This window comes from Limanda limanda, chromosome 13 (assembly GCF_963576545.1).
Source record: "Limanda limanda chromosome 13, fLimLim1.1, whole genome shotgun sequence".
Lineage (NCBI taxonomy): Eukaryota > Metazoa > Chordata > Actinopteri > Pleuronectiformes > Pleuronectidae > Limanda > Limanda limanda.
Window position 1 is genome coordinate 16,294,534 of NC_083648.1, and position 26,884 is coordinate 16,321,417.

Sequence of the window (26,884 nt, forward strand, 5' to 3'; positions counted from 1 at the left end):
TTTCAACTTTAAACTTGTTTTTTTATTTAACTGAATCACCCTTCTACAGAATGTACCCCCCCTCCCTAGAAACACATAACTTCCTGCATAAGGTCATTCACTTCTGAGGGAAATGCACACACACACACACATCTGTGCACCAGACTGCCTGACCTTCACATTCCTGCTCGTGGATAGTCTGGAATCTGCTGCTTTTAAACGCAAATATGACCTGGGGTAACATATGGGAGAAAAAAAGACTAGGTTTCAAAGTTCAGTTCCACTTACACACACCTAGCCTGACGTTGTCATACTTATGATTCTAGTCAGAATATGAGACCGCTCCATTGGGCTGTGATTATGGGGCGTGTTTCAACCGCACCAGGAAAGAAATGCCTCTTCGCTCAATTGGATAGACCTACAATCAATCAGAGCAACGTAGTGTGTGACGTATGTTGAGCGACGCATAGTTGTTGTCAATAGAACTCAACTGCACGCACGCTGGAAGAAGTAGAATAAGAACGATTTTTGCGGGTGTTGTAAAAAGAATTTAAGGATACACGGAGAACTTACTCAATGGCAGCATCTACACATCTCAGCTCTCCAGCGTCTTTGATGACGTAGTTGATTACGTAACTGTTGATCATCTGTCCATCCTCGTATAAAGCCCGCCCTGACAATTTGATTGGTCCGAACAGCTTCTGTTCGAGATACTTTCTCCCCAAAGGAGCGACTCCAGACCGATTTTTCCGACCAAAAAATCATGTGGGCGGGGCTTAGTTCGTCTGGCACCCAGGCTCACACCAACAACACCAAAGCAATAAAAACAACGCAGAGCAGCAGAGTTAAGTCATAAAACTATATTTATAAATAAAAAGACATTTTTTCCTTGATAAAAGAGTAGTGTGAAAGACATGGTAGGATTTTTTTTCCACTATACATTATCACATGACAGAGTCAGAAAATGCTCTGGTTAACAGATGAAAATGCAGCAGTGTAGTGTAAAAATGACTCTGGAAGCTGGATGCTCATGTTAAGCATTAGAGAATGAGACTAGTTGTGACCAACTACGTATATATAATTAAACAAATGCATTCTTACATTAAGGACTGTGATTCTCTTGCACTACATACAATTATTTCCATTTCTTTCTCTCTTTTTAAGTCAAGCAAACATTTAAAAAGTTTGAATAAGGTCAACAGTTAGTGTTCGTTTCGGCTTTGTTACAGTTTTTTTTCTCTCTCGTCTTGTTAGGGGTCAGCAAGTGGGAATTGAAAGATTGGCTTCTTTTTTTTCTCTCTCTTTCAGTTTTGACATGGACAGGGGTGGGGGAGGACAGAGAATGCAAGATAAGGAAGGCAGAGAGGAGTGAAGAGAAGAACAAATGAAAAACATCCATGTAGAAAAGCACTGACTCATCCTCCCCTGCCGTCCGTTTCCCCCGCCTCCCTCCCTCTTTCTCTCTCTTGCTTTTTGTCCTCACTCAAACTCTTCCCCACCAAGGAGCGTAAAAAGGAGAAAGGCTGCTTTGGTTCAATCTTGACTGAGGGGGCTTCTTCACTGAAGAAAGTATGGCCACTACTATAAGGAAAAAAGCAAAAGAGAGGGGGAGCGTTTTCTCTTCGCACACACAGCAGGATTGGTTCCATTCATGAAAGTGGAATCACAGCGTTGGGGTAACAGGACCTCCCGTCTCGTCACGCTGTCCTTCTCAGTCTCACAACGTCATGAGAAAGCCCAATCTGCTACTTTAATCGGCCTAAAACCTGCATTACATCACATCACATCAACGAAGAATTCTCCGGCGTTGCCCACCGCCATGCGCAGAGACTGGCGTGATCCAGTGAGCTCCGGGGGTGCAGAGGGGAGCTCCCTGCCCGGTGGGGCGCCAGGCGCAGCTGTAGACAAGTGTGGGGGCTGGGGGGGCAGGCCAGGGGGGCCGTAAACGAGGCCAGGCCCGTAGGCTATGGAGTGAGAGTTGGCGCTGCGGTGGCTGACAGAGCTGCGGACGCTCCGCTCACTGGGGGGAGCGAGCGAGCGCTCGCTAGGAGCTCGGTGGCTCCTGATCTCAGGTTCGCTGCCACTGCCGCCGGACTTCCGACCCTCGTTTTTGCTGCAGTTTGAACCACTGCTTCCTGTGGACAGAGGAGAAGACGAGGTACTTATTATCCACTTATCCTCCCTTATTATGTGTCACATTAAAATTTAAAAAACCTTACCCTTTTTTATTATCTCTGCATGACCTACATGAGCCTCTCCCTCCCACCTGCGTGCCGGTGAAGTAATGCAGTCAGTGCTGACCCAGTTTATGGGAGCCACTCAGGAGAGCTTCATGACTCAGAGAATCCTCTGCCTTCACCGGCCAAACACCTCAGCCATTCCCAGAGGCAATTACAAGTTTCATTCTGTTACCACAAACAGCCTGTTTTCTTTTCCAGCAAGTTCTTCAGAATGATGAATGAAACCATAACAGTTGATATGAATAAAGATTACTATAGTGCTAGAGATGCATGTTCCATGAAATTATATTAAAATCCACAGAAATGAAAAGAATTTGTATGAGTTTACTTGAGAGACAGAGGTGTGGTTTGTTAGACTAACTCGGCACAAACATTTCAAGCAGGAAAAACATGAAAAGTAATGAAACAAACTGTTATTTTCATGTTGTATCTTGTTAGCTAAGATATTCACCAGTACATTCAAATTGCAGTAGTGTGCAGCCATTAAATCAAGACAGAACAAATGAGATGTTGTGTGCAGTCAGTGGGTCCAGCTGTTGTTGGTCTGTAAACATTTCAATTGCGTAAGCAGACTGCTCCTAAAACCACAATGTCTGGTTTTCTATTTCTACACACTTTCAATACACAAAATGCATCATGAAAATAAGGCAGCTTTGGCGCGGCTGGAAGAAATATTTTTCACTCTCAACAGAGCCAGACTGTGTCCTGTAAGTCTTTGAAGTATTATAACTCAAACAAGCACTGGACAAGTCACTGTATGGAGACATTTGTGTTGATATTCTCATGTGGCTCTATCTAAAATTCTAGAAGTCCCTCCGTCCCTCATTAGAATAAGAGAATTCTAATTAAAATATGTTAAGGAAAACCTTGGGTTTGCAACAGATAGATTGATTAATATCCTACTATTGGAAAGGTTTCAATAAACATTTTGATACATATTTGTTTGTGAAGACACAGATAACTCTTCACAGGTCAAGTAAATACCCCAAAGATTAATTTTGGATGTTCCTATTGCTTTTCCAACAACCACAACACTTCCCCTTCTCTTGAGATTGTTTTTCAATATAACTAAGCTGTTCTCGTGATGAAACTTCCTGTTCACGCTGCACTCACCACTGTGCTGGCTTCCTGCACTGCCAGCGCCTGGTCCACCTTTGAAGGGCTGTGGCAGGTCGTAAGGATGAGGGATGGGGAACTGGTAGGGCAGGGGCATCGGCCAGGGAGCTGCCCCGGGGTGGGGGAGAGGGGGCAGGGTGTCCTGATCTGAGGCACCCCCGCTGGAACCATCGTGCTCATGGAGAGACAGGTGGGTCATATCTGAGGGAGGAAAGAGGAAGAAACAAGGATGTAAACTCCAGCATTAACCATCCACTTATATTATATATTTGTCCTCCTTCACAACAGTGCATTAAAAAGATGTGGCAGGAAATACAACTTAACCAACAAACTGTATAGAATTTTAATATTACTGCTCACACTCCAGGCAGATCTTAGCAAAATGAAGGCTGCAGTGTGCACTTACTGCCACAGAGGTCTCCAAAGACGTAGTAGCACTGCTCAGAGAAGGTAATCTTGTTCACAGTGTGTCGGATGTAGCCGGCCTTCAGCAGGTTGCTGGCATATTTGCGGGCTTCGCGGCGATCCGAGAAGCCTTCCACGTGATGGAAGAGCCAGTCAACCACATCAGAACCTGAAGACACAGAGACGCGTGTTCATAAAATGTGAATTCTGCAGTTTTGCTTATTTCTTGCTCTGTCTTGGCCAGCAACAACACACAATTATCTTTGACCAGTACATATACATATACTGTGTAACTGAGCAATGAACCAGGAGATCTGCCGACTTCTCAGTAGGTAAAACAAATTCATGGCTTATTAGCACCACTGTTATTAAAAGGCTGTTTGCTTGAAAACTGGTGATGGTGCTTCTTCATAAAGACAAAGAATAATTCTAAACTGGAGTAAAAAGCTAAATGTTGTCACTTTAGAATTGACAGAGCCAGTCTAAAAACTGAATGGAGAGAATAAAAGAAAAGATGTGAATGCATACTGATGAAGGAAATTACAAATGCGAGACCATGCCCTCCGCTCTGACAGACGTACCGATAAAGGCATTAGCGATGGTGATCTTGAGCCACATCCTGTCCCGCACCTCCAGACCTGACTCTGGGCAGGCCATGGCCTTAGCAACTGTTGCCATGTCGCTGTGGATGGAGAGGTGGAAGTCATCGAATCCTGGGAAATATCAAAGAACACACGTTCAAATAAACACAGCAGCTGAACCACATTCTCCTCACACAGCTGAGATACTCTGGATCTCCATCTCATATCAAACGTATTTACCACAGAACCTGTTTGGAAAAAAATATGTTATTCTCCTACATGTATAAAAACAGTTGAGAGCTTTCTGTTTTCTCCCCCTAAACCTCAAAATGAGCTGAGTGCTGTTATCAGGACAACTACAAAAATGTAAGTCTGTTTAGGAATAGTATTTGGTTTCCTGTGGTCTGGAGTGTAGTTTGTGTCCCTTTCTGCCTTGACGCAAATCAGACGAGATCAGGTTTGATCTTTGTTTGACCTGGACCACGACTCAGCTGGTCTTGATAAAACCCCAACAAAAGCCTGTTCACATTTAAAGTTCTACCTAGAATATTATTATGTCTTACGTATCATCTAACTGAGGATTATTGCAGTCAAATAATGTCCTGTAATTTACTTATTAAAGTTCTGACTTCCTCTTTCACTGCCTCATTTACCTCCCGTTCAACCATGATTTTTTCCTCGTTACTGTAATAATACAATAAAACGGTTGCAAACATTTTCTGAGTGCTGCACACGAGACAGTTTAACATTGGATATAACTTCAAGGAAAGTAGATGTTTTCATTGAAGATTAATAATGCTAGGTTTCATTGTTTTTTTGTAGTGCTTTTTTCCATTAAAAAAAAAGAACCCATACTAAAGCCTAACTCTCTTTTTAAACTTTACCGTAGCTACACTTTTTACCCTCCTACCCAATTATCCAGAGCACAAGACAAATGTGCCTTTAAATTTGAAAAATGGTGACAGAACCAGCCAAACCTCTCTTTTAAGTGTTGGAATATCGCAGATATTTACCCGAAGCATGTGATCAAGTGCAATTTATGTTCTTTCTGAGAGGGAAAATCCCCAAAACTTGATCGGAAAGTGTGTTAAGAGTGGAGGTATTTCTCCAGAAAGAAAAGGGAAAAAAGCATCAGTCCTTCCAAAGATTACAGGGAGGATGAAAGTTGTGAGTTATGAGCTCAGTTTTGACAAGAGTTACTGAGCAGATGGAAGCTGTGGGGCCGAGCACAGTAAAAAGCTGGAACGGAGAGAAGTTGCAGGAATGCAGTGAAAGGGCAGGGCCACAGTTAACAGAGAATTACTAACACGCCAGAGGAAGATAGTGATATTAGGGCAGTTTTGGAGGTGGCAGGGTTTGTGTTTGGTCAAAAAAGTGTATGTCCTGGAATATCAACAATCCTGTAAGACGTTATACCTCAGAAGAACAGACAATATATAAGATCCTGTTCAGGGTAGATGCTGACAAAATAAAAGTGAATGAAAACCACGACTAAGAGCTAAAATACAATGTGCTATGTTGCTTTGAACAAAAGGTCCTTTATTAAAGGCCACAACATGCAGCCCTCAGTGGGCGACAGGACTCACGTTCAGTCTCAGGAATAGAGCTGCTGATGGAGGAGCTGGTGGAGGTGACAGTGCTCATGGAAGGGCTCATGCCATACGGAGGGTACACCCCCGTCATGGCCGCCGTGTGGGACACCCATGCAGCTGGGTCAATGGGCCGGATTGGCTCGCCTGTTGAAATGAAAGGCGGGGAAGTCATTTGGGAGTTGGTGACCATATTCGAGCCAGAGTAACACGATGGAAGTAGAATCAAATACTCACTCCTTGGCAGAGCAAAGCAGCCACGAGGATTTGGGTCCCAGCACTTGGCCACAGTGAGAGTAATGGGGCTGGTAAAAAAAAAAACAAGCAAGTTTACACCCACACCGATCTAAAAACAAACTTAGGTCTCAGCTGCACCTTTACAAGAATTCATTTATGTTCTTATTTAACAACTGTGGTTTATGGAATATTATGATTATCTGACAGGGTTTGTGCTAATTTGTGCTGCTCACCCTGGCTTGTGCACGATGTCCCTCAGCACTCGGACTGCATCGTCATTGCTCATGTTCTCAAAGTTGATGTCGTTCACCTGCAGGGATAAAAAGAAAATAAAAAAATATTTAAAATCTGATACTCAAATGACAAACCTCACACTCCATTGTTCTCGGTATAAAGAGGTATAACATTTTCACAGCCAGTCCATTAAATCCAGCTGCATAGAGCAATTAGCAAGACTGGCATTGTTTCAACATGAGGTGCCATATTAGAATAATAAAGGAAAGTGAGGCACAAAAGAGTTTCTTAACCATGCAAAACAGCACTTTTACTAATATGTGAGTGAGCGAGTAAACGTAAACAAGCATGGGATAGAGGAATAGATAAAAAGAAAAAGGTTTGTAGAAATCTTTATTAACATGTGTAGTGACATAATGCCAAAAGCATTTGTGGCATTTATTAGAAAAACGTTTATTGCTCACACATTACTAAGTCTTTCCACTTCACTGCAGGTGCTGGCACTTAAACACAAACACAACATGCAGCTACCTACACTGGAGAGGCTCAGACGACATCTGAATCCACACACATGCTTGACTCACAACAACCGTTTAATGAATGACAGTAATGCTAATAACTCATGAGTTTGTTTTGCCTGTTGAGAAGTTTTTTCCAGGTAACTACCTACACACGTTGTTCATTCTCTATGTCTCTACTCTTTCTCTGTCTCAACCACACCCACACAAAGACACACACCTGCAGCAGCATGTCCCCAGGCTCTATGCGTCCATCTGCAGCCACAGCTCCTCCCTTCATGATGGAGCCAATGTAGATTCCTCCATCTCCCCTCTCATTACTCTGACCCACAATACTGATGCCCAGGAAGTTGTACTTCTCTGTGAGGTGGAGAGGAACAAGCGAAGCAGCAGGGATTGAATTAGGAATTAAAGTAGAACAAATTGTTAACATTTGTGTATCTTCCGGTCCAGTGAAATGACTTTTTGAAATCTGTCTCAGTGGGTGACAACATAAGGAAGCTTTATTATGGAAAAAAGGCAGACTACACATTTATTCATTCGAATCCAAGTATGTTCTGTGTACAACTTCCGAAGCGTTAAGTCACTTACCCATGTTGAGGGTGACGGTGATGATGTTCAGAGACATGGTGGAGTCTGTGATGCTGCTGAATGATGACGACTGGAGGGAACAATGAGATGGGAGGAAAGCAAAGAAAATACATTTTCTTTAAGAGATTTAGGTAGGTTTTGCAGTCCTGTACTTCCAATTGTGTGCGAGGTCTCACCCTGTCAATATTGGAGGCCTTCGGTTTCCGTCGACGACGGCGGTGTCGTCGCATTAGACGAGAGGAGCTCTGTTCGGTGGAGCTGCTAAACCTGAATACGAGAAGATATTAGCATTTGAGTAAACTAACACTTCAATGTTTGATCTAATCATAACTAACTATGTGATGATGTGATTATGCTAACTTCAGTACAAAGCAAAGACGAGATATTAACCAAAGAAGAGTTAATGCTAGAGAAAGCTCTTGGCAAGTAAAGAAATCACATTTGGAATAGAACTTGTAATGTTTCAGCTAGATTGCTAAGTAAACAGCTGTAAATGATATGCTATACAGCAGCAGCCAAACTTAAATATAGCTCTTTTAAATAAGAAATTATACCATATAATTTCAATTATCTTTTCTTCCTAAATCAAGTTAACAATCCAGGACATAATCAAAGAAAAAAATACTTGTACCGAACAATAATCAAATTGTCTTCGTGTAATTTGTGTAAATGTTGTATGTAAACCTCCCTGTTCCGCACATTATAACTTTTATTATATTTCCATAATAAAAGTTATGCCGGCCAGGAGTCAGGATTGCTTTAACCGTTTCTGCGACAGCATCCAATTAACTTAATTTATAAGTTAGGTGCTGACAAAGCCTCAGTTGGCACAGTATCAAGACATTTTGTTGAGGTGAAAAAATCAATTTCATTCTGCAGCGGAAAGAAACTGTAAATCAGGCCGATTAGAGCTGCAACAACAGGAAAAGTCATCCTGGGAGATGCCTAAAGGCTGAGAACAGCAGAGGCTTTAACGTGGGTTGCAGATATTTCTACGAGCTCTGCAGGAGAACCAGGGGGTGACCACAAAACCACTAGGCAATTAGTCTGTGCTAATCTCTGCCAAAAGCCATCATCTGTAAATGTAGATGCTTTCCTCTAGCCCTTTTCTGAGTGAACAAGCTAAACATCTGACCTGCTGGTTGCGTCGTCATCCTCTGAATCAAAGCAGGAAGTGGACTCTAACTCGCTGCTCATGAAGGACGAGCAGCTGTCGTACTCTGCGCCTCCGCGCCCCATTGCCCGCGATGAGACGCCATTCTGCCTCCCACCTAAAGCAGGACGATATCATGAACAGAATACATGTGACAAATGGAAATAAAGTTCTGTTAAAAAAATTCTGACAAAAGAATATGAAAACTGTATCCACAAATAGAAAAGAGACTAACTGAGGTCAATTTGTTTGTCATGGGTCAGACTCTTCTTTCCTTTTCATCTAAATTCATACTATAGCTACTCAAACTGTGACAGCACAAAACTAAGGATGTAACTCTAACATTCCAAAAACATTAAGTAAAACGAGAAACATTAAAAAAAAAACACAAAAGTTGTTTTCAGACATGCACGTTGAAAAACTTCTCTAGAGATGTTCTTGAGCTGAATGTGAGGACACCAGAGTTACAATCAGATATTCTGGACATTTATCAGAGCTTTTAGTGCCATGTCTGGAAAATTTCTGAGTGAGCCCACTTGAGAATACAGCAGGAAAATGAACAGTGAGTGAGTTGACAACGTTTCTAACAGAGTAAAACATTTTCCTGATGTTGTGATCGGGCATGACCCTAACAATCTCTCACTGCGTTCATCCCCTCTGAATTCCAGAGAATGCCCAGACCCAATTATCCAGACTTTTTCCGGAGTTCATGTCTGAAATCAGCTGAAGTTACAGTTTTCTTACCTTGGTCGTTAGTGTGTTTCCGTCTTGGCTTCTCCTTCTCTCTCCTTTGCGACACAATGGAGCCGGTCTCTGTGTCGTTGTCCAAACTGTCTCGACCGCTTGCTGCTTTCCCACTTTAGACAGAGCGAGAGAACAGGGGAGAGGGTGGGCATTAAAGAGGGAAATACAATCGATCATCATCAGTGTAGCAGTTAAGTTCATTTCAAGTTTATATAAAGTACTACTTTTTAAAATCACATCATAAACTGTATCAAATGTAAAAGCTCTGCCCCAGTGTGGTTGAGGATTCACTCTGGGTCTGAAAGAAATTGAAGTGGTTGTGTTAGTTGACTTTTTTAAGTCAGTTGAAGATTTCTGTTGTATTACGATCATGTGTCTTTTACACACTTTACACTGATTTACTTGAAGATAAATGTAAAAGCTTTGAACAAATCCATTAAAGAACTAAAAGTCTTGTAAGATGGAAGCAGGACTGAGAGAAATCTGTGCTCTACTTTACCAAATCAAATGTTACAAAAGATGTATTTCCAGCATGAAGACAACTTGTTTGATAAGTGGGTGGAAGAAAAAAATAGTATTTTTCCTCCTCAGCAGTCACAAGGTGTCATACTTTTTCTATTCAATTTGCTGTTTCCTGTGTAACTGAGGTTATTAGAAAACAGATGGGTTCATTCAAGACACATACACAGAGCTAAACAAAGTACACGTGGCATCTCTCGCTCTTTCACACACCCACAGAATCAAGTGTTACACAAACTCGCTCTTTTGCACGTTAGACAAAGATGCAACAAGTCTTCTCTTGAGTGTACTGACTGATAGGAAGGTGGTCTAGAGTCCCCGATGCCCCCGGTCCTCTCCAGGGGGGGTGTCGGCTCTATACTATCTGCAACTGAGCCGGTGTCTGTGTGGGCCCCGTCTCCCGAGACCAACTGTTAACAAAGAGAACAGAGAATCAGGTCAGTCTGAGGGGTGAGACAAAGACAGAGAGGGAGGAGAACACATGAAGACACAGAATAAGTGGGCACAGGCACATGTCAGGGCACTACTATATTTACACTACACCATATTCAGGATATCTTGTTGTACTATCGCAGCCTACAGCCTGAACAGCATTTACAGGTGGTAAGTAAACTATTGCTACAAAATAAAACAGCTAATAGCTACAAATGTGCTCTTACTTTGGGGACTAAAAATGCTTCCACGAATACTAAAAACTTATTTGCCTTCTCCTAATTTCCTGCTGACAGAGCAAAGCTGTCCAGAGGCAGCTATGGATTAAAGAAAGAAGGAGAGAAAGAAAACACAGATTCAAGAGTTGTGGTTTGTCTACCTGACAGCGTTGCCTGAGTTACCACAGTGTGGGAAAAAGTGGGCTCCAATGGGTCGTGAGCGCTCAGAGGAAATTATTTCACCAGCACATTTTAATATTAGCACATTCAACTGTTTACATTTCCATCTCTTTTTAACTTCCAACACATTTCAGGGAATATTTTTTTAACCCAGTCTAATGTGGTTCTTAAGTTCTGTAGCATCTTGGCTGTTGTCCATAGCTGCATTTGCTTTTGCATGCAAAAACTAACTTAAAGTCTAACTATCTGCTCTTTTAGCAGCTTGAAGGGGGTTAAAAGATCAAATTTGGTAGGAGCTGAAGTAATAGCTGAGCTATATACATTTCAGTATATACTGTATCTTTTGTGTAGAATAAAAAATAAAAAAACACAGCCGTTTACTAGATCCAGGGCAAAGAAACATGTTTTTTTAGAACATCAGGTTCATTCTCACAACATGTGTCTAGAGTCATATCTCATGTTATCCTCACCACACCCATGAAGTCTATAAAACATGATCTCCATAGTGCTTAGCTGTACCATTCCTGAAGCCAAACTAAAATAAATTAACTTTCTTACCCATAAGTTTCCCCACAACCCCAGGTGATCAACAAGATGTGTTATTTCTGTCCACCCAAAACTCCAATACCCATGGCTGTTCAGATTATGAGACTGAATGTCATGAAGAAGCATTAAATCTCCACCATGAGAAACCAGACACTTAAAATATTTGGCTTTTGTGTACCGTAACTGATTTTTACTATGAAAGTTTTGCAAGGGAAGAAAATGGGGGATGTCCAATAACAAATGAAACAACAGCAGATTAATTGTATCATACTGCAAATGGACAACTTGTCTTAAATTAGATAGATTACGGCAAGGACATTAAAATTAATGACCAGTACGGAAATAACACAGCAATCTATTGTTTTAAGACAGTAATTAAATAAGAGTACTTATTGTTGCAACAATGTGCCGTACAACTAATAATGTTAACCCTTTCTCAGTTATATATAGATAGTGTGTATGTGTACTATCAGGTTTGGAGTCTACTTCAGTACATTTCATTTTTACAGCAGGACCGTTGTAGCGCACTGAGGTGGAAAGATTTAAATAGGCAATATACCTTTGTGAGCTGACAATAAAATAAACATTGCAGACTCGGGGTGCTGGCCCATTGTGATGATGTGATGTGATGCTAGCGAGCCAGGCCCCTGGACCCCAGAGAGCAATCAATCAAGCCAACAGATGAACGGTGGAGACAAACAAATGGACACACCGTAACAGGAAAAACAGCTCCTTGTACACGGAACATTTCAACAACCCCCAAGAGATAAACATGTTCACTCACACACACACACAAAGAGGGGAACAGGCTTAGAACTACACAAACCAAACCTCTGCACACAGTCTAGTGAAAATGACCACAGGAGAGGGTTACATTGGAATGAGCACACTGGATAACGCACAGCAACATGAAGCGATAACACTGTTTTGATGTCCCTCAAATAGGATCTAATATAAGCACAGTACAAAATTAACCAAATGCATAACCCTTTCAGATTTTTACACACAACATTCTTTCCCTCAACTTTGTTCTCTCTTTTCGTTAAGATTCAATCTTCTTGTTAGATTGAAATGCAGTGAAGCTCTTTGTTATGGGGTCTTTTTCCTCCTATCCTGTGATTTCACTTGTTCTTAATTCAATTTCAACGTCGTCAAGAGAGGAAGGCCGACTGTGCAGTGTGCACCAACAGCAGATGTCTCTAATTTTGTGGAGATGGGAGGATTATTGCTTAGAGCCTCCAAATCAAACACTACATAACGTAAGCATGTGCATGTATGTGGTGCATGTGGTGACTAGCATATCAAATTAATAATAAATAAACAAACAAACTTTGAAACACATAAAAAAGGTGCTTAAAAACACAATCGGAGAAAAAGATCCCGCTGTTCATGTGTGTGTTGCTCCTCGGGTCATTATGTGATAATGATATTATCACGCAGATGCATGGAGCCCCTCCCTAGAGATGGAGTAGGGTTGTGACTGGCCGACAGATGGGAATCTCTGATATACATGCACACACGCAGTTGCCACACAGACATGGTGAACACAGAGAGAAGCACACCAACAAACAAATAAATAAACCAGAGCAATGACTCCCGGATGTACGTTAAACCTACCCATGACACCACACGTCCATTAAAACAGGGCAGCTTAGCGTTGTCATCGGATATTTCCTCCTTTACCACCCTGTAAAGAGAACAAAGCTTTGTTTCAGAGAACCTTTACCAACACAAAAGCTCTCAGGGCAATAAAACATGTGGCTGTATTTAGATGCAATGGAGATGGGCGAAACTTCAGCAAGGGCAGACACTGAAAACTGGGACAACCAATGCTGATTTAACAGTGCACTTACTACACGACTATTACACTGCCAGAAAAACAAGATATACTGCTTAAACAAAGTGCCTATAGAAACGTCAGACCAAAGTATTGTGTAGTGACAGAGGGAAAACAATTGAAATGTCCTCAATGCAGAGATAAAACTGTTCCTTGATACTTTGTAGACAGTAACATGAAACTATGGTTAAGAAGAGAAACAATTAAGTTAGCAGAAACTATTCAGCATGCTAACCTGTATTACAAATGGATATGGAAAATGAACCAGTGAAAATTGGCTTACTTAACATCAATGATCTGCTTACAAATAGACACAATTTAGCACTGTTCAAAAGAGAATATCAACAGAATATCAAGGTGAAACTGGAAATCATTGTGTTTTAGAAGCTACAAGCACAGACATGGAAAACCAGTCAAAAGACGCCATCTTGGTCAGGCATTATATAAAGGTCAAATGGTACTAAAAGGGAACTGTTTGGGTCTGAAGATAAAACAGACTGGGGAACATAAAGATTTCCAGGATAAACATGAATCCTCTCATATGTTTCAACCAAATAACAAAATGTTTTGATCGATGAATCTACAGCGGGCTATGGATCCGACTGTTTCAGTGCTAAGACCAGAGGATGTTGCACCTTGTACAGATTGTTAAACCATATGAGGCCGATTGTGATAACTGGCTGTAAAGATAACATTTGATTGAGGTGTCAAATGGTTCCTCTCCACCACCTTGTCACTTCAAGCAAACAAATCAGGCACATATGTAGCAATTGCCTCAAGACTACAGGTCGGGACAGGAATGGTTGTGCATCTTGGTCAGTGGGAGTTTCTGACAGGATCTCTGATCTCTGTTTCAGTAAGACAGGTTGCTCAATCTAAACCAACACAGGTTGGCGTAAAGGTTTCACTATCTAATTTACAGGATTATCCAGATCCCTCCTTACAGCATGGACAAGATTGTCCCCTCTCAAAACATTTCTTCCCCACTTGCAAACGTTCAGGAGTTGTTGCCCCACCCTGGAGTTTGGAAATAGCCAAAAACAACTTTGGAAACCTGGCTGAGCTGTATAAAAATAGTACATTTTCCCGTTTCCCTGCTGGGCAGGAGTCCCTGTCTGGAGGCACATAAAACGTCTACTTCTCCAGCCTGGTTTAAACACAAAGGGACGTGCTCATAAAGCTGCCACGGTGATGAACAGGGCATTCCTGTGTTCCACTCCGCATTCCTCGGGCTAACAGACAACAACAGCGGGGGCCTGCTAGACTCACTGAAACTGGCCGTGTACATTCTGACATTAGCATGTTAGCATATTAGCCTGGTGGTTACTGTATTAACTGGTTGTTATCAGTTCAGTCAAACACTACCATGTTCCTACTTTACCTAAAATGGGTCACAGTGCCAGCCAGGGGTTTTCTCTGGTGTCTGTTAACATGACAAACACCAGGCTCGGCGTGACAGAGTCAAGGCAGCCGAGTCCCGTAAGCTAGCCGCAGCAGCAATGTAAACAAACGGGGTCAGGACGCTGAGCAGAGCTGCTAACGCAGCGAGCTCCGTCGCTAGCAGCTAACAAAGGAACGGCAGGGCAATGAGCTAGCTAATGACCGGCAGCCAGGTAACGTTAACACTGATGACAGGCCGGCGGAATGAGGCAGTAACCAAGTTAGTGTTAATCTAGCTGCTGTAGCGTGAGGAAAAGCCCGGAGCCTAATGTCGACTCCATGTTAAACACGATAAACCCAGTGGACAGTTACCCGAAGTCATCATCCATAGATTTGAAGAAGAATTTGTAGTTCGGCTTCTTCAGGACGTTTTTGAAGTCTGCGAGAGTGCATTTGTCCGCCGGCACGGACACTTTCACCAGGTACGGCGTCTCCTGGTCGTCGAGGTGGTAGATGATCTTGGTCTCCCCCATGTCGGACTGCGGCTGAGGCGAGGCAGGCAGGGTGCATCAAGCCGCGGGCCCGGCAGGCTCCCTCTCGGGCCCCGGCTCCCCGTGGCGCTGGCGGCGGCGGTGCCGTGGTCTTCCCGGCTCTCCCCGGCGGACCGACTCGCTGCTGTGAGCCTGCTTCTCTCTTCTCTAGGCCAGCTCGCCGACGCCAGCCTTTTAAATTCGAAGAAGCACCTTGCTCCACCGCAAAGCGTCCGAGCCCCGTCCGACGATGTAACTGCGTCAGCTCCCGTTCGTACCGAACTCCCGACAGCGCAGCGGAGGCTGAGAAACGAGTGGAAACCCGTGAGAAAAGGCAGGAGAGATAATCGGTATCTGGAGGTTCTGGTTCCTCCGCTCGCCAGCTGCAAGCTTCTACTCCTCCTGCACACGAATCTGCACACAACCGTCCGAGCCTCTCTCAGAAGTGCGCCACCTACAGGAGAGGAGGAGAGTGGCAGCTGTGCGAGGCCTGCTGCAGTGCATACAATCAACAGAGGCGGTCCTACTGAGGGGGGAATGGGGGGGGGGGCACCCACGTTGCAGGTAGAAGGTCATATGATCAACATAGCGTGGACCGGAAGTGCAAATTACAACAGCAAAACACAACGACAAATCTAAAACCAACTACGACTTCCATGTATCATTATATTTAATAAAATATATATTATACCTACTAATTCTCAGTAATAACAGAATGCTTCTCAAATTGTATTTCAAGTGATATTGGCATGTGTATCTTTATAATTCCTGTTTCCATGTTCTTCCACATTGAACCCAGTGAACATTGACTCAGCTCAGGGTCATGATTTCTTGACTAATTCTCGACCAGAGAGGAATGTCGACCCAAAGTGGCACCGAGGGACTCCTGACTTTCAGTCCTACTACCGCTTCTACAACAGCATTGGACACATCAAGGGTGTAAGATGAGAATGAGTGGAAATATTTACGTGAACAAATGTGGATCTATTCAACATTCCCCTGCTACTTAGTCTAAAGGGTTTTTACATTGTGTTTTATTTACATTGTATATGTTGGTTGTTTTTTTGTCGTGCACTGATTGCTGGTTGTACATCAAATTGCCCTTGAAGGATAATAAAGATTTTCTTTTATGGACAACTTTAGTTAATCACAAGCTGCACAAATCAAGCAAGAGCAGCAGAGGAACCGAGCAACCAGCAGGGGGCAGCCTCAGGACATCACATGGAAACAAGCAGCAGCAGACTGCTTGGAAATTAAGCAGCAAAGATCCAGGGATTTGTTGTTGTAGATTCGTGCAGTAGTGAGGCCTCACCTGGTCTGTGCATGAAGTGGAAGTCAACCTGAGAAGCTAATCTTGAACGAGGACATCCAGAGTTGGACAGTGAGCCAGCTCACCTTCGAAGTAAAAGTTCAGGAAACCGGAGGTTTGATTTGATTAATGATTAATGAGTGACCCTTACTACTGGGTTATTCTCTAACAATAGGTTTTTAAGCATGTTAAATCATCCAGTATCTAAAATCCAAAAATATAAAAGTAACTTTTAGGTAAGGTTGTCAAATATATGTAGTAAAGTATAAAATACAATGGTTTTCTCTGAAATGTGTATCAAAAGCAGCACAGAATGACACTGGGAATGAGCTAGCGGTGTGGCCTAGGCGGTAGAGTGCTCCTTCTCCACCAACACGGGTGTGGGTTCTATACCCACTCTTTCCCATCTTTATGCTGAAGTGTCCTTAGCAAGATACTGAACCCCTAAAATTAGGATGTGTGCAGATCCCTACTATTTAATTAAATTATTAATACAACGACAAATTTAAAAACACATATCTCACAGCAAATCCCAAAATTTAAGAAATCACTAAAAAATCAAAATCTTCCTGTTTAAAACATGGACAATCTTTCCATCCAATCAGTGACAAGCCTTTTCAAAAGCAATGACTATTCTTTTCTTAGATGTTAATGCCTTTGTGTTTTGCTGTTGCGATTACAGATTAGCTGTTGTTTAATTATGTACCATTCTCCTCGTCATTTTGTTTTATTTGCTGTTGTGTTCTGCACCTCAGGGCCACAACGGTGTACACATCAAAATTGAAATAAGTGTTCTTGATAAGGAAAACCTTTAGGATGATCTGGGGTAATGTTTTAACACCCCTCAAATCTGCACCCACTCATTATCATAACACACATTTCATGTGCATGAGGTGGAAAAAAGGTTCATCTCATAGGACTTGTAATGTCAAGTCCCAGAATGCTTCAATAAACAACAACATATGTTTTCCAAAGTGCTTTACAAAGACATGACATTCAGATAGGTACAGTAGATGGATAGAAAGATAGAATGAAACAGACTGTAGATTTTTACATTGTCCAGTGTTAACTTCCATCTCATCGAACATTAAGACTGTGTTGTCACAAAGACAAACACAAGATATTCCATAACAATGTTTGTGTTGCATTTAGTGTAGGCAGACCTGAATAGGACAGTCTTCCACAACTTCATCAGCTGCACTTGTATTATTTTGTGGCGTGCAATAGCTGTAACCTGTGTCTGTTATCCTTCACAATCAGAAACTGGGAATTTTTCTAACATTTACAATTTATTATTATTATTGTCCTCTGACGTAGAATGTTTTGAAATTTTCGGGAGAAAATGGTGAAACCTTGATACTGGAGCATCACTTCTTGTTCAACCCCAAGTATGAAATACTACAAAGTCAAATGTCAATATGTACAGAATCTGCAGTTTATTGGACTGAATGTAATTTGATTTGCCAATACAGACAACACAAAGGCGAAGAGTAAATATAACATATCACTCAATGAATAGTCAGTGAAAGTGACTGGAACAATCAATGAATGGGGTAGAAAATGGTGCTCCAGAAAAAGACATTATGATCTGTCTGCTTTTCATCCGAGAATAAAATATGACTAATATCTTCATCATCATCATCATCATCGTTGTCATAATCTACTGAAATCCTGTCACTTCAGTATAATAATATTACATACAAATACAAAAAAGTGGGGAGAGGGGGTTTGGTCTCTTTCTTTTTTTAAATAAACTCTCAAGTGTGCTGAGGAGCAGAGTGGTAGCAGGTCTTAATCATCTAGGAAGTCATCATCAAGGTTAACGTCTGTGGTGTCGATGTCATCCAGCTCCATGTTGTCAAGGTCCACTTCCAGCTCGTCCAGAATCTATGTTGAAAAAGGTGCAAAAAGGACAATTATTACCAACTTAAGTGTCCCAATTTTATTTGAAAATATAACTTCGGAATAACACAATCACCAATTCATAAACGTCAACATAAAGGGAATATCACAAAATTTAAAAACAAATGTCAGGTCCTTTAAACAATTGTAATAACCATTTAGCTCCAAAAAAAAATGTAAAGTACAATTTAAAAAATATATATAATCGAGAGATAACACCAGCTAATGCTACCAGGTGAGCAAGTGGCACTGAGCACCCAGCAGACAAATGTCTTAAGAAAAGATAACCCCCCCCCCCCCCCCTCCGGTCCTGTTTTCCTTTCTTTTCTTTGGTTTATATTGCCTGTTTATGTTTTACTGTGTACTGTAAATTGTGGACGGAATCTAACCATTTGATAGATCTAACTAGGTTACACTTCAATGGCACCTTTTTCCTTTTATGTATTGCACTTAATTTTTCCTATATATTTATCTTCAGTTATATCGTTCTATTTTATTTTTATGTCTTCATTTTATTATTATCCGGCGTGTATGTGTGTATCTGTGTGTGTGAGTACATGGGTATACTTATGTTTTTATACTGTAATTACTTTATTTATGCGCTGCTGAATGATGATGATTGTTGTTCTTCAAATCTCAATAAAAAAATTTGATCACAAAAAAAAAAAAAAAAAAAAGAAAAGATAAAAACCAACCTTGTCTTTGAGTGAAAATTCAGGTATTTCTTCCTCCTGTTCCTCCACTGCTGTGGTATCAGCAGACTCAGGTTGAAAAGTGACCTCAGGTGCTGCTGCTGCTGCAGCAACAGAAAATTCTGCCATTGAGGATAGTAATTTCTCCTCTTCCTCTTCGTCTTCCTCCTCATCCTTCTTCTCCTCTTTCTCCTCCTCCTTCTTCTCAGGATCCTGTGTCTGACAGAATCAGGCAGCTAATGAATGTATGAATTTCTTCCTATAGATTCTATACAAACGTATGACCTATACAGCATGTAAGCAAAGCTAAGCCTGAAACTGATATGCGGGTCAACAGAAATGTTGAAAACTGTTAACAAACCTTTGTAGGAATGAAGATTCCTTTGGGCTCGTATCCTACAGCCTCCTCAAGAATGTTCCTGTCTTCATTGGGCTGAAAAACACAAGGAAGAGACGATTGACAAACTATAGAAATATTAACACCTTTTTGTCACTTTTTAAGTCATACAACTCACTGTGACAAGAGGATAGTCCGTTGCAGGCCTGGAGGTGCCCAAGCAGGTCTCTCTCAGATAATACTCGGCTGCAAAGGCTTCTTTCAATCCGGGGAACAGATTTTCATACTCTGTAGGGTCTGCTAGTGATTCAGCCGCCTGCAACGGAGATTTAGTACAATGTGTCATGGTCAAGAACAATATGCACAAATAACTCTCCAGCATCTACATTGATAGATAGTTTTTCTAGATTTTTCTTCAGTAAACAACTCTTGCTGCAGCAATATTGTTTCTGGTAAACTATGACCTCAACAACAGGACTGACCTTCTGGTTGACCTTCGCCAGGTTCTCCCTCCACAATTTCACCACACGGGACACCTGGCTGGGCAGGTATGTGCGAGCCAGGAAGGCAGCCTCAGGTAGTCGGTTGGTCTTGATCAGAAGCTCCAAACACTGATCCAGTCTGAGAAAAGAAGATAGAGAAAAATTAACAGTCGTCATGACTGATCCCTTTCACTAATTTTGTTCGCTAGTGTCACTAGCTTGAAGTCCCAAACATTCTATACTCACTTCCCCTGCAAGAAGTAGGTCATGAAGGCCACATTGTTCTTCCCGTCCCTCTCTGCCCCCTCAGCCAGCTTGCCCACCATTGTGGCGTTACCAGAGGCTGTGGCAAGGAGGAGCAGGCCACCGTAATCCTGGGCGTGGTGCAGACACTCCTGGGCCAGGCTGAATTGACACTTGCTGATAGCAAGCTCTGCTAGCTGCTTCCATTTCTGCTCCGACTGCAGAAGAAAGGACAAATATGAGAAATGTGTTTAACACAGAAAATCTTTGAGAGATTTTGTGAATTGTATGGCAATGTTTCTAAATTATGAAACATGTGATTTGAAAAAAAAAAGCTAGCATGATCTTACCTCTGCCTCCACAGCCAGCTGATAAGCAATCTTCAACTCTCCCAGCTGCAAGGCCAGCTCAAACCTGTGCTCTGAGTCTGTGGACACAGCCAGTGCCTGCTGCTTGAAACCCTGCAAAGACACAGATTATAGTCATTATCATAATGTATCATCAGATAAAATATTCAATCTTTTTGCAGAGTTGATTACAAAAAAAACTGCATCTTTGCTTAATTAAACTTATAGAAAAATTGAATGAAAAATAAAGCGCTGTTTTTTTCCTAACCTGTTTCTCCAGGAAATGGGCCACCCTGGTCCGCTGCTCTTTTGGAATTGTGGGCAACACCTTGTCAGCCATCCCAAAGTCCCTCCTCATTACAGCAGTCTGATACTCGAGGACGGAGACCAGCAGGGAGTAACTGACAATATTGAGCTCCTTGTCTCCGAGGTACAGACGATCATCTTTGGGTATGTAACCCAGTAAGTACATGGTTCTGCAGGTAAAGAGGGCAGCAGGTTTAATAGATACACAGCAATCGGGTTGACATTTAGAAGAAAGCAAGCTTTTATCAGACTTTGCGAGAAATAATCAAGAGCTTAAATTCAAATTCAAGATAAATCTCTCTGTTTAATTACCTGTCCAGATGAGCAATTGTGACAATCTCTCCTCCAACATAGTAGTTTAGTCTGTTCACAGAGCTGGTGTAGATGAAGCAGTCTCCGACCCAGAGACCAGTCTTCACAATCTCCTGGATCTCTCCTTGGACCTGAAAAGAGACAACAGGGACAAACAGATTAAAAATCAATTGAAAAGGTAAGTATGGAAAGTAAAGTGAAGAAAACATTCCATCTTAGTAAATAAATAGCACCAAACTGACACTACGATATGCTAGATAACTGAACATTTTAGCACACAAATACAGAAATGTACTCCTAATAAAGGATGTGCACACATCCACACACCCACCTCAAAGGCATCTTCAATACCATCCTCAGTCACTCCTTCATTGTTCTCATGAGAGGAAGCTACTTTATCAGCCAGATAACGCAGGATGAAGAAGGACTCCTCTGTAGCAATGCAAACCAGCTCACCAGAGTCTGACCAGAAGATCTGAATGAATTATGAAAAAGACGAAAGTATGTAGAGAAGATGTGAATCAGACAAAGTAAAAAGCCTGTCAAGAAAAACAATGATGGACATTTATCAATTGAGAAGCCTATCTTACGTGTTTAGGCTGGATCTCAATGCGGCGGACAAGCTCTGTGTTCTCCCAGTCGTAAAAGGCCAGGCCATTCACTGACCTCACCCCAAGCAAGAAGCCTCCATAGATCCCTGAAGTAAACACATTCACACACTTGGTGAGGAAAACTGTCGACTTCCAAAACCCGAATCCCACCTCACATCAGTGTCCTCATTACCTTCCGCTCCAAAGTCAGGCTTAAAAGATTTTTTCTCCTTGAAATTTTTGAAGAGTTTGACGACACTGTTGCTTTCTCTGATGGCATACCTGTAATTAAAAAAGGTGTTGCAGTTAGTTCTCAACTCTCTGGCAGAAAGATAAAGAGCAGGGAAGTATCTCTTTTCTATATGCGTACTTACTCGGAGGAGTCGTGAGCCCAGGCAAACTCCTGAGCTGATCCGAAGCTCTTGTTCCTCAAAGCCATGGCTGTGTAAATGATGTACTCTCCATCTCCGCAAACCACAACGAACCTGGTGTACACACAAGTTGATAAATGAGTGACCTCTGATAGAAATCTTATTGTATATCCATCATTTATCTGTCTGCCGAGGACAAATATTTGGAGGCTTGTGTCTGTGTTTTTCTCTGTCTGTGTACCTTCCATTAGGGTTATGCTGGATGGTTTGAGGGTAAATCTCACAACTGCCCATGTCTTTCACAGCTAGTGGCAGCCTTTCTCCATCCTTGATTTCAGCCTCACCCATTGCCTTCAGATTTGCCTGCTGTATTTCACTGTGTTTGGCCCAGATGATTTTGCCATTTGTGTCCATGGACATGGCTGGCTCCTCACGACCCACCTGCAAAGCAGAAGAATAAGATTGTTTGAATTGGCTATACTATATGGGTGGATGACATGACGCATGATTTTTCTGTAATTAAGTGTGAATGTTTATTTAGATGCATTTAACCACTTAAACAACACATGGATGTGATGCATATTATGGTACTTTGTTTTAAACTTATGATTTTGTATGAAATATCTGTTATGTTTTGATTATATTTTAAGGTGAATACGCAAAATGTCCTGCGGTGTGACCGTAACATAGGTGAATAGGTAATTAAACATATTAAGGTTAAACTGTGTTATTCTTCAGTTAGCATAATAGGTAAGGTCAGTCTTGTATAGCAATGACTCACAAGGATGAAATTATACAAAAAATCCACCGAACACTAGCAGTTTAAAAAAATTCAGCATTTGAAAATTATAATCTCATAAAACTGTATCCTCATTAGAACTTTATTAAAAAAATACTGTTTCACCCTTATTTGTCAACTACCCATATATAGTTGAATTGTGTACAAAACCTAAAAGTATTTATGTATGTTTTTCCTCCATATTTAGCATTTTGAATGTAAAAAGTTTAAGTAGAGCTCCTTTATTTTGATTACACGCTTCTCATAGTGCCTTTAATAATTTAAAATCAAAAGGACTTTTTAAAAATGACTCCTTCCTCTGCTCACCTTAATAATGATGCTGCCTTCGTCGTAGCCCAGCGCCACGTTGTTGGAGCCCCTGAGGCCACTTACACACCACACTCTCTCCATGCCATAGTTCAGTGTACTCTCCAGACGGTAAGTGCTCGAGTGCCAGATACGCACCGTACCTACAGAATGAAGAGGTAACGTTACACAAAGCAAATATCAGTAAGATCAAGAAAGAGATGAAGTGATGTGATGTTTGTGCGCAGAGTGAGAACAAGTGGTATTCCTCCTCACCATCCTCTGATCCAGTGATGATGATGGGCAGCTCGGGGTGGAAGCTGACACAGGAGACGTTCTGGGCGTGGCCCTCTAGAGTTTGAACACAGGTCTTGTTCTACCACACACAGAGGAAGACAGTTGAAACTTTAATATGAGGGCAAAATGCTAAGGCTCTATGATCAGTGTTCTGTAGGCTACTGACTTTTCCAGAGAAAGAAGTAAATGAAAAACACCAAGGGGGAATCATAATGTTTTCTAACCTGGTAGTCCCAGATCTTGACTTGGCGATCATCAGCCCCTGAGATGAGGTAGGGCTTGTCTCCTCCACTGTAGTAATCAATACAATTGACTCCTTTCTCATGGCCCTCCAAAGTGAAATTGGGAGATGAAGAACCAAGCTGCCACACCTAAAATAATCCAGTGGACATGACAGAGAATCACTGAATGTGTTTCAGAGACCATTTCTGAAGAAGCTGCAGCACTGTACATTCAAATTAACAACAGCAGGTGGTTGCTACCTTAATGGTCCTGTCCAGGGAGGCACTGGCAAATTGGTTATTATCCTTGGGGTTTATAACAATCTGCATGACATAGTGCGTGTGGCCCTCAAACACCTGACTGCAGGACCACTTCTTCTCCCAGTCCCACAGCTTGATCAACATGTCATCTGTGCAAACATAGAAAGGCATTCATTCATTAGTGATTAACTATATGTACATTTGATACACAAGGTAGAGGGGAGTTCAGTGCACCACCAATTTTGTCATCACAAATTCACTAGCTTACCACTGCTGGTAAGGATGTATGGCTGGGCCGGATGGACAGCGATGCAACGGATGTAGTCAGAGTGGGCCTCAAACATGTGGACCCGTTCCAAGGTGTTGTAGTTGAACACACGGATCTGCATGTCATCCTGTTTGAGGAAGGAAAAAAATTCAATACCGACTGAAAATGAAATGTTAATTATCTTGATCAGATGTTAAGTTGAAGCATAAACGATGTGATGTTAAGTCCCCCTCGGCTATGGGAAACCATGGCTCAATATTTTACTGCACTTAAACCACACCAAATCAAATAAGTTCAATATCACACTCTCTCAGTTTATTCAAGTATACCAGTAGATTCATGGACACAACTCACCGCTCCTGTGATGACCCAGTTCTTCCTTGCCACAAACTTAGAAGCTCTGACAGGAAGGTCACACACTTCGAAAGTCTTCACGAGAGTCTGGGGTGGAAAAAATGTCAGACTTCATCTCTGACTTTATATTCAGATATTCAATCAATGACTTTTAGACATCATTCTCCCCATATTACCCAGGATAAGAGGGTCAGAGCCTGGTGGACATACCTGTGTTTCGTGGTTCCACACACAGACGCTGCCGTTGTAGAGACTGGCCAGCATCCATGGCTCGGTGGGGTGGAGGTCCACACTCTTCACCCGGTCTGACCTGGCTGTCAGCCGCCGCTTGATGTCCAGCCTCAGAGGCTGAAAACATGGAGGTTGTCAGGGTCTCTTCGTACATTGTTCATATTCTCGGCAAAAGTGTAGCTAAGTCTTTGATGATTTGTTGGATTAAAACCACTCTGACGTCCACGTAAATACCAGGAATGGTAGCTGCTAGCATGCGATTAAAGGGCCGGATACATTTAATTGCTCTCTCCATAATTGTAACTCGTACAATTGAAACATTAGAAAGCGGACTCAATACAAATGTCAGGGCAGGAATTCAAGTCTACAAACAGCAAAGTTTAGACATGTTAGCAGCCGTTAGCCACAAGCTAACTAGCCGCTTAGCTAATAACGACAGTGTATTATTATTTGACAATGTGTCACAGTCATTTTAAAAGAAACCAGGAGACTCACAAGACTCTTACGGAAACAATATCAGATATGAAGTGATTTTAAAGGTGTCCTACCATATTGTATCCCCGTGTTGTCGCTATAAAATCAAATAAATGTAGCGGTCGGTCTCTTAATGTTGCGATTCCAGTGAACAGGGACACTGACGTGGAACTTCCTGGAACGTAATCTCGCGTGAGCTGCGCTGAGGAAGTGATGACGTGACATGGAGCTGCTGTTTGTCTTTGAGCTGCTGCATGGACGAATCAAAGGCTGACCAGTGTGTCTCTGTCATCGATGGACAACCGGACAGGCCTGTGGGAGACGTCCAGGGGCCCAAAGAGTCAGGGGCCGAAAGAGGCAGGGCCCCCCTCATCTCCACCTGAAAGAGACACAAGGCTGCTGACTGCAAGTCCAGAGAGATGCACAAACACAAAGACACACACAGAGAAACTTGAAGCAACAACAAAACCAAACGAAGTGAAGATGCACAAACTGGGAAAGCAGCTTAATGTTGCTGTGCACCAAAGATATATATTAACAATTTTTTTTAAATTAAATTAAATAAAAAAATTAAATTAAATTTAAAAAAAAACTGCGCATAGGCCCATTGCGCACATCCTGCGGAGAAGCCCATTGCACATCCTGCGCAGAAACCTACTGCGCATATCCTGCGCAGAAGCCTACTACTTATTAATTTAATTTAATTTTCTTTTTTTATATTTAATTAATTTAAATTTACAAAGTGTAATATATTTTGCAATTAATAGGTGATTGAAATCCTGCCAATTTTAAGAGTTCAGTATATTGCCGGCACGAAGATAAGAAAGATTGGGGATCAAACCCGCAACCTTCGTGTTGAAGAACGACCACTCTACCCACTAGGCTAAAACACCTGCTGACTACTGTGAGGAACTAAGAACACTAAGAAGTTGGACAAATTATCGTGTGTGTGCTGCTTTTTATACACACTTCAGAAAAATATTTTCTACTTTACTACCTTACTTAAAAGCTACTTTTATATTTTTGGATTTTAGATACTGGAGTATTTAACATGCTTTAAAAACCTATTGTTAGAGAATAACCCAGTAGTTTCCAAACTTGTCTTCTGACGTCTTACAAGAATCACATTCTGCTGCTACTTGTTTCCATGTGATGTCCTGAGGCTGCCCCCTGCTGGCTGCTGGGTTCCTGTTCCGCTCTTGCTTGTTTTGTGCAGCTTGTGATTAACTAAGCTGTCCATAAAAGAAAATCTTTATTATCCTTCAAGGGCAATTTGATGTACAACCAGTAACCAGTGCACGACAAAAATAAACCAATATATACAATGTAAATAAAAAACAATATAAAAACCCTATAGACTAAGTAGCAGGGGGAAATGAGCTTTTAATTGATAAGAAAATTACCCATCAACTATTTAGATATTATAGAAACATTTTATTCTACTTTTATAAATGTGTGGAGGTTTTATTACCTCTGCTAAGGAGGTTATGTTTTCACCTCTGATTTGTCAGTCAACATGTAATAAACTACTTGACCAATAACCACAAAACTTGGTAGAAGGAAGCTTGCATGGATCAGAGATGAACCTGTTGAGCTCTACTGACTTCCACCTCACTTCCAGGATAGTACCTTTTTTGTCCAGCAGGTGGCGAGTATGATCTCCCATGAAGAAGAATGCTAAATCATGTCAATTACAAGTGATTTGAAATATAGTGGTGTGATGTGATTCTTGACTTCCTTGCAGCCTCTTTGTGCCTGGACACACTAGTCAAAA

The 26,884-nt window shown here is 41.7% G+C and overlaps 2 protein-coding genes across 3 annotated transcripts; both read right to left on the reverse strand.

Moving 5' to 3' along the window:
* Positions 1-824: 824 nt before the first annotated feature.
* LOC133018353 (segment polarity protein dishevelled homolog DVL-3-like) lies at positions 825-15,481 on the reverse strand. The gene is made up of 15 exons (XM_061084708.1): positions 14,872-15,481; positions 12,900-12,969; positions 10,201-10,316; positions 9,388-9,500; positions 8,626-8,761; positions 7,667-7,757; positions 7,491-7,560; positions 7,120-7,259; positions 6,381-6,457; positions 6,148-6,215; positions 5,908-6,057; positions 4,322-4,453; positions 3,742-3,909; positions 3,333-3,536; positions 825-2,114 (listed from the first exon to the last, which is right to left on the reverse strand). Exons 1-15 carry the CDS (start codon positions 15,030-15,032, stop codon positions 1,756-1,758), a joined length of 2,055 nt encoding a protein of 684 aa, XP_060940691.1. The 5' UTR covers positions 15,033-15,481; the 3' UTR covers positions 825-1,755.
* Positions 15,482-17,751: 2,270 nt separating this feature from the next.
* copb2 (COPI coat complex subunit beta 2) lies at positions 17,752-25,280 on the reverse strand. Of its 2 annotated transcripts, none has more exons than XM_061084854.1 (22): positions 25,185-25,280; positions 24,616-24,753; positions 24,406-24,492; positions 24,052-24,178; positions 23,784-23,932; positions 23,526-23,672; positions 23,281-23,380; positions 23,026-23,168; positions 22,162-22,361; positions 21,924-22,034; positions 21,743-21,831; positions 21,550-21,656; positions 21,291-21,434; positions 20,960-21,090; positions 20,610-20,817; positions 20,345-20,455; positions 19,998-20,212; positions 19,752-19,890; positions 19,448-19,585; positions 19,294-19,365; positions 18,936-19,145; positions 17,752-18,225 (listed from the first exon to the last, which is right to left on the reverse strand). In XM_061084854.1, exons 1-22 carry the CDS (start codon positions 25,185-25,187, stop codon positions 18,130-18,132), a joined length of 2,865 nt encoding a protein of 954 aa, XP_060940837.1. In that variant the 5' UTR covers positions 25,188-25,280; the 3' UTR covers positions 17,752-18,129. The 2 variants fall into 2 exon arrangements, with proteins under 2 accessions (XP_060940837.1, XP_060940836.1); XM_061084853.1 differs by having other exon boundaries at positions 18,936-19,151.
* Positions 25,281-26,884: the final 1,604 nt, after the last annotated feature.

What these genes read in the sequence shown, in the direction of transcription:
- copb2 (XM_061084853.1), bottom strand. An exon ending in ACTGGGTCATCACAGGAGCG is followed by an intron (nt 24,179 to 24,405) that starts GTGAGTTGTGTC and finishes TTCCTCAAACAG; the next exon opens with GATGACATGCAGATCCGTGT. An exon ending in GTATTGAAGATGCCTTTGAG is followed by an intron (nt 21,091 to 21,290) that starts GTGGGTGTGTGG and finishes GTCTCTTTTCAG; the next exon opens with GTCCAAGGAGAGATCCAGGA.
- LOC133018353 (XM_061084708.1), bottom strand. Translation starts at nt 15,032, where the DNA reads ATGGGGGAGACCAAGATCATCTACCACCTCGACGACCAGGAGACGCCG. An exon ending in TCTAGACCACCTTCCTATCA is followed by an intron (nt 9,501 to 10,200) that starts GTCAGTACACTC and finishes CTCTGTCTAAAG; the next exon opens with TGGGAAAGCAGCAAGCGGTC. An exon ending in CATCGCTAATGCCTTTATCG is followed by an intron (nt 3,910 to 4,321) that starts GTACGTCTGTCA and finishes CTGTGTCTTCAG; the next exon opens with GTTCTGATGTGGTTGACTGG.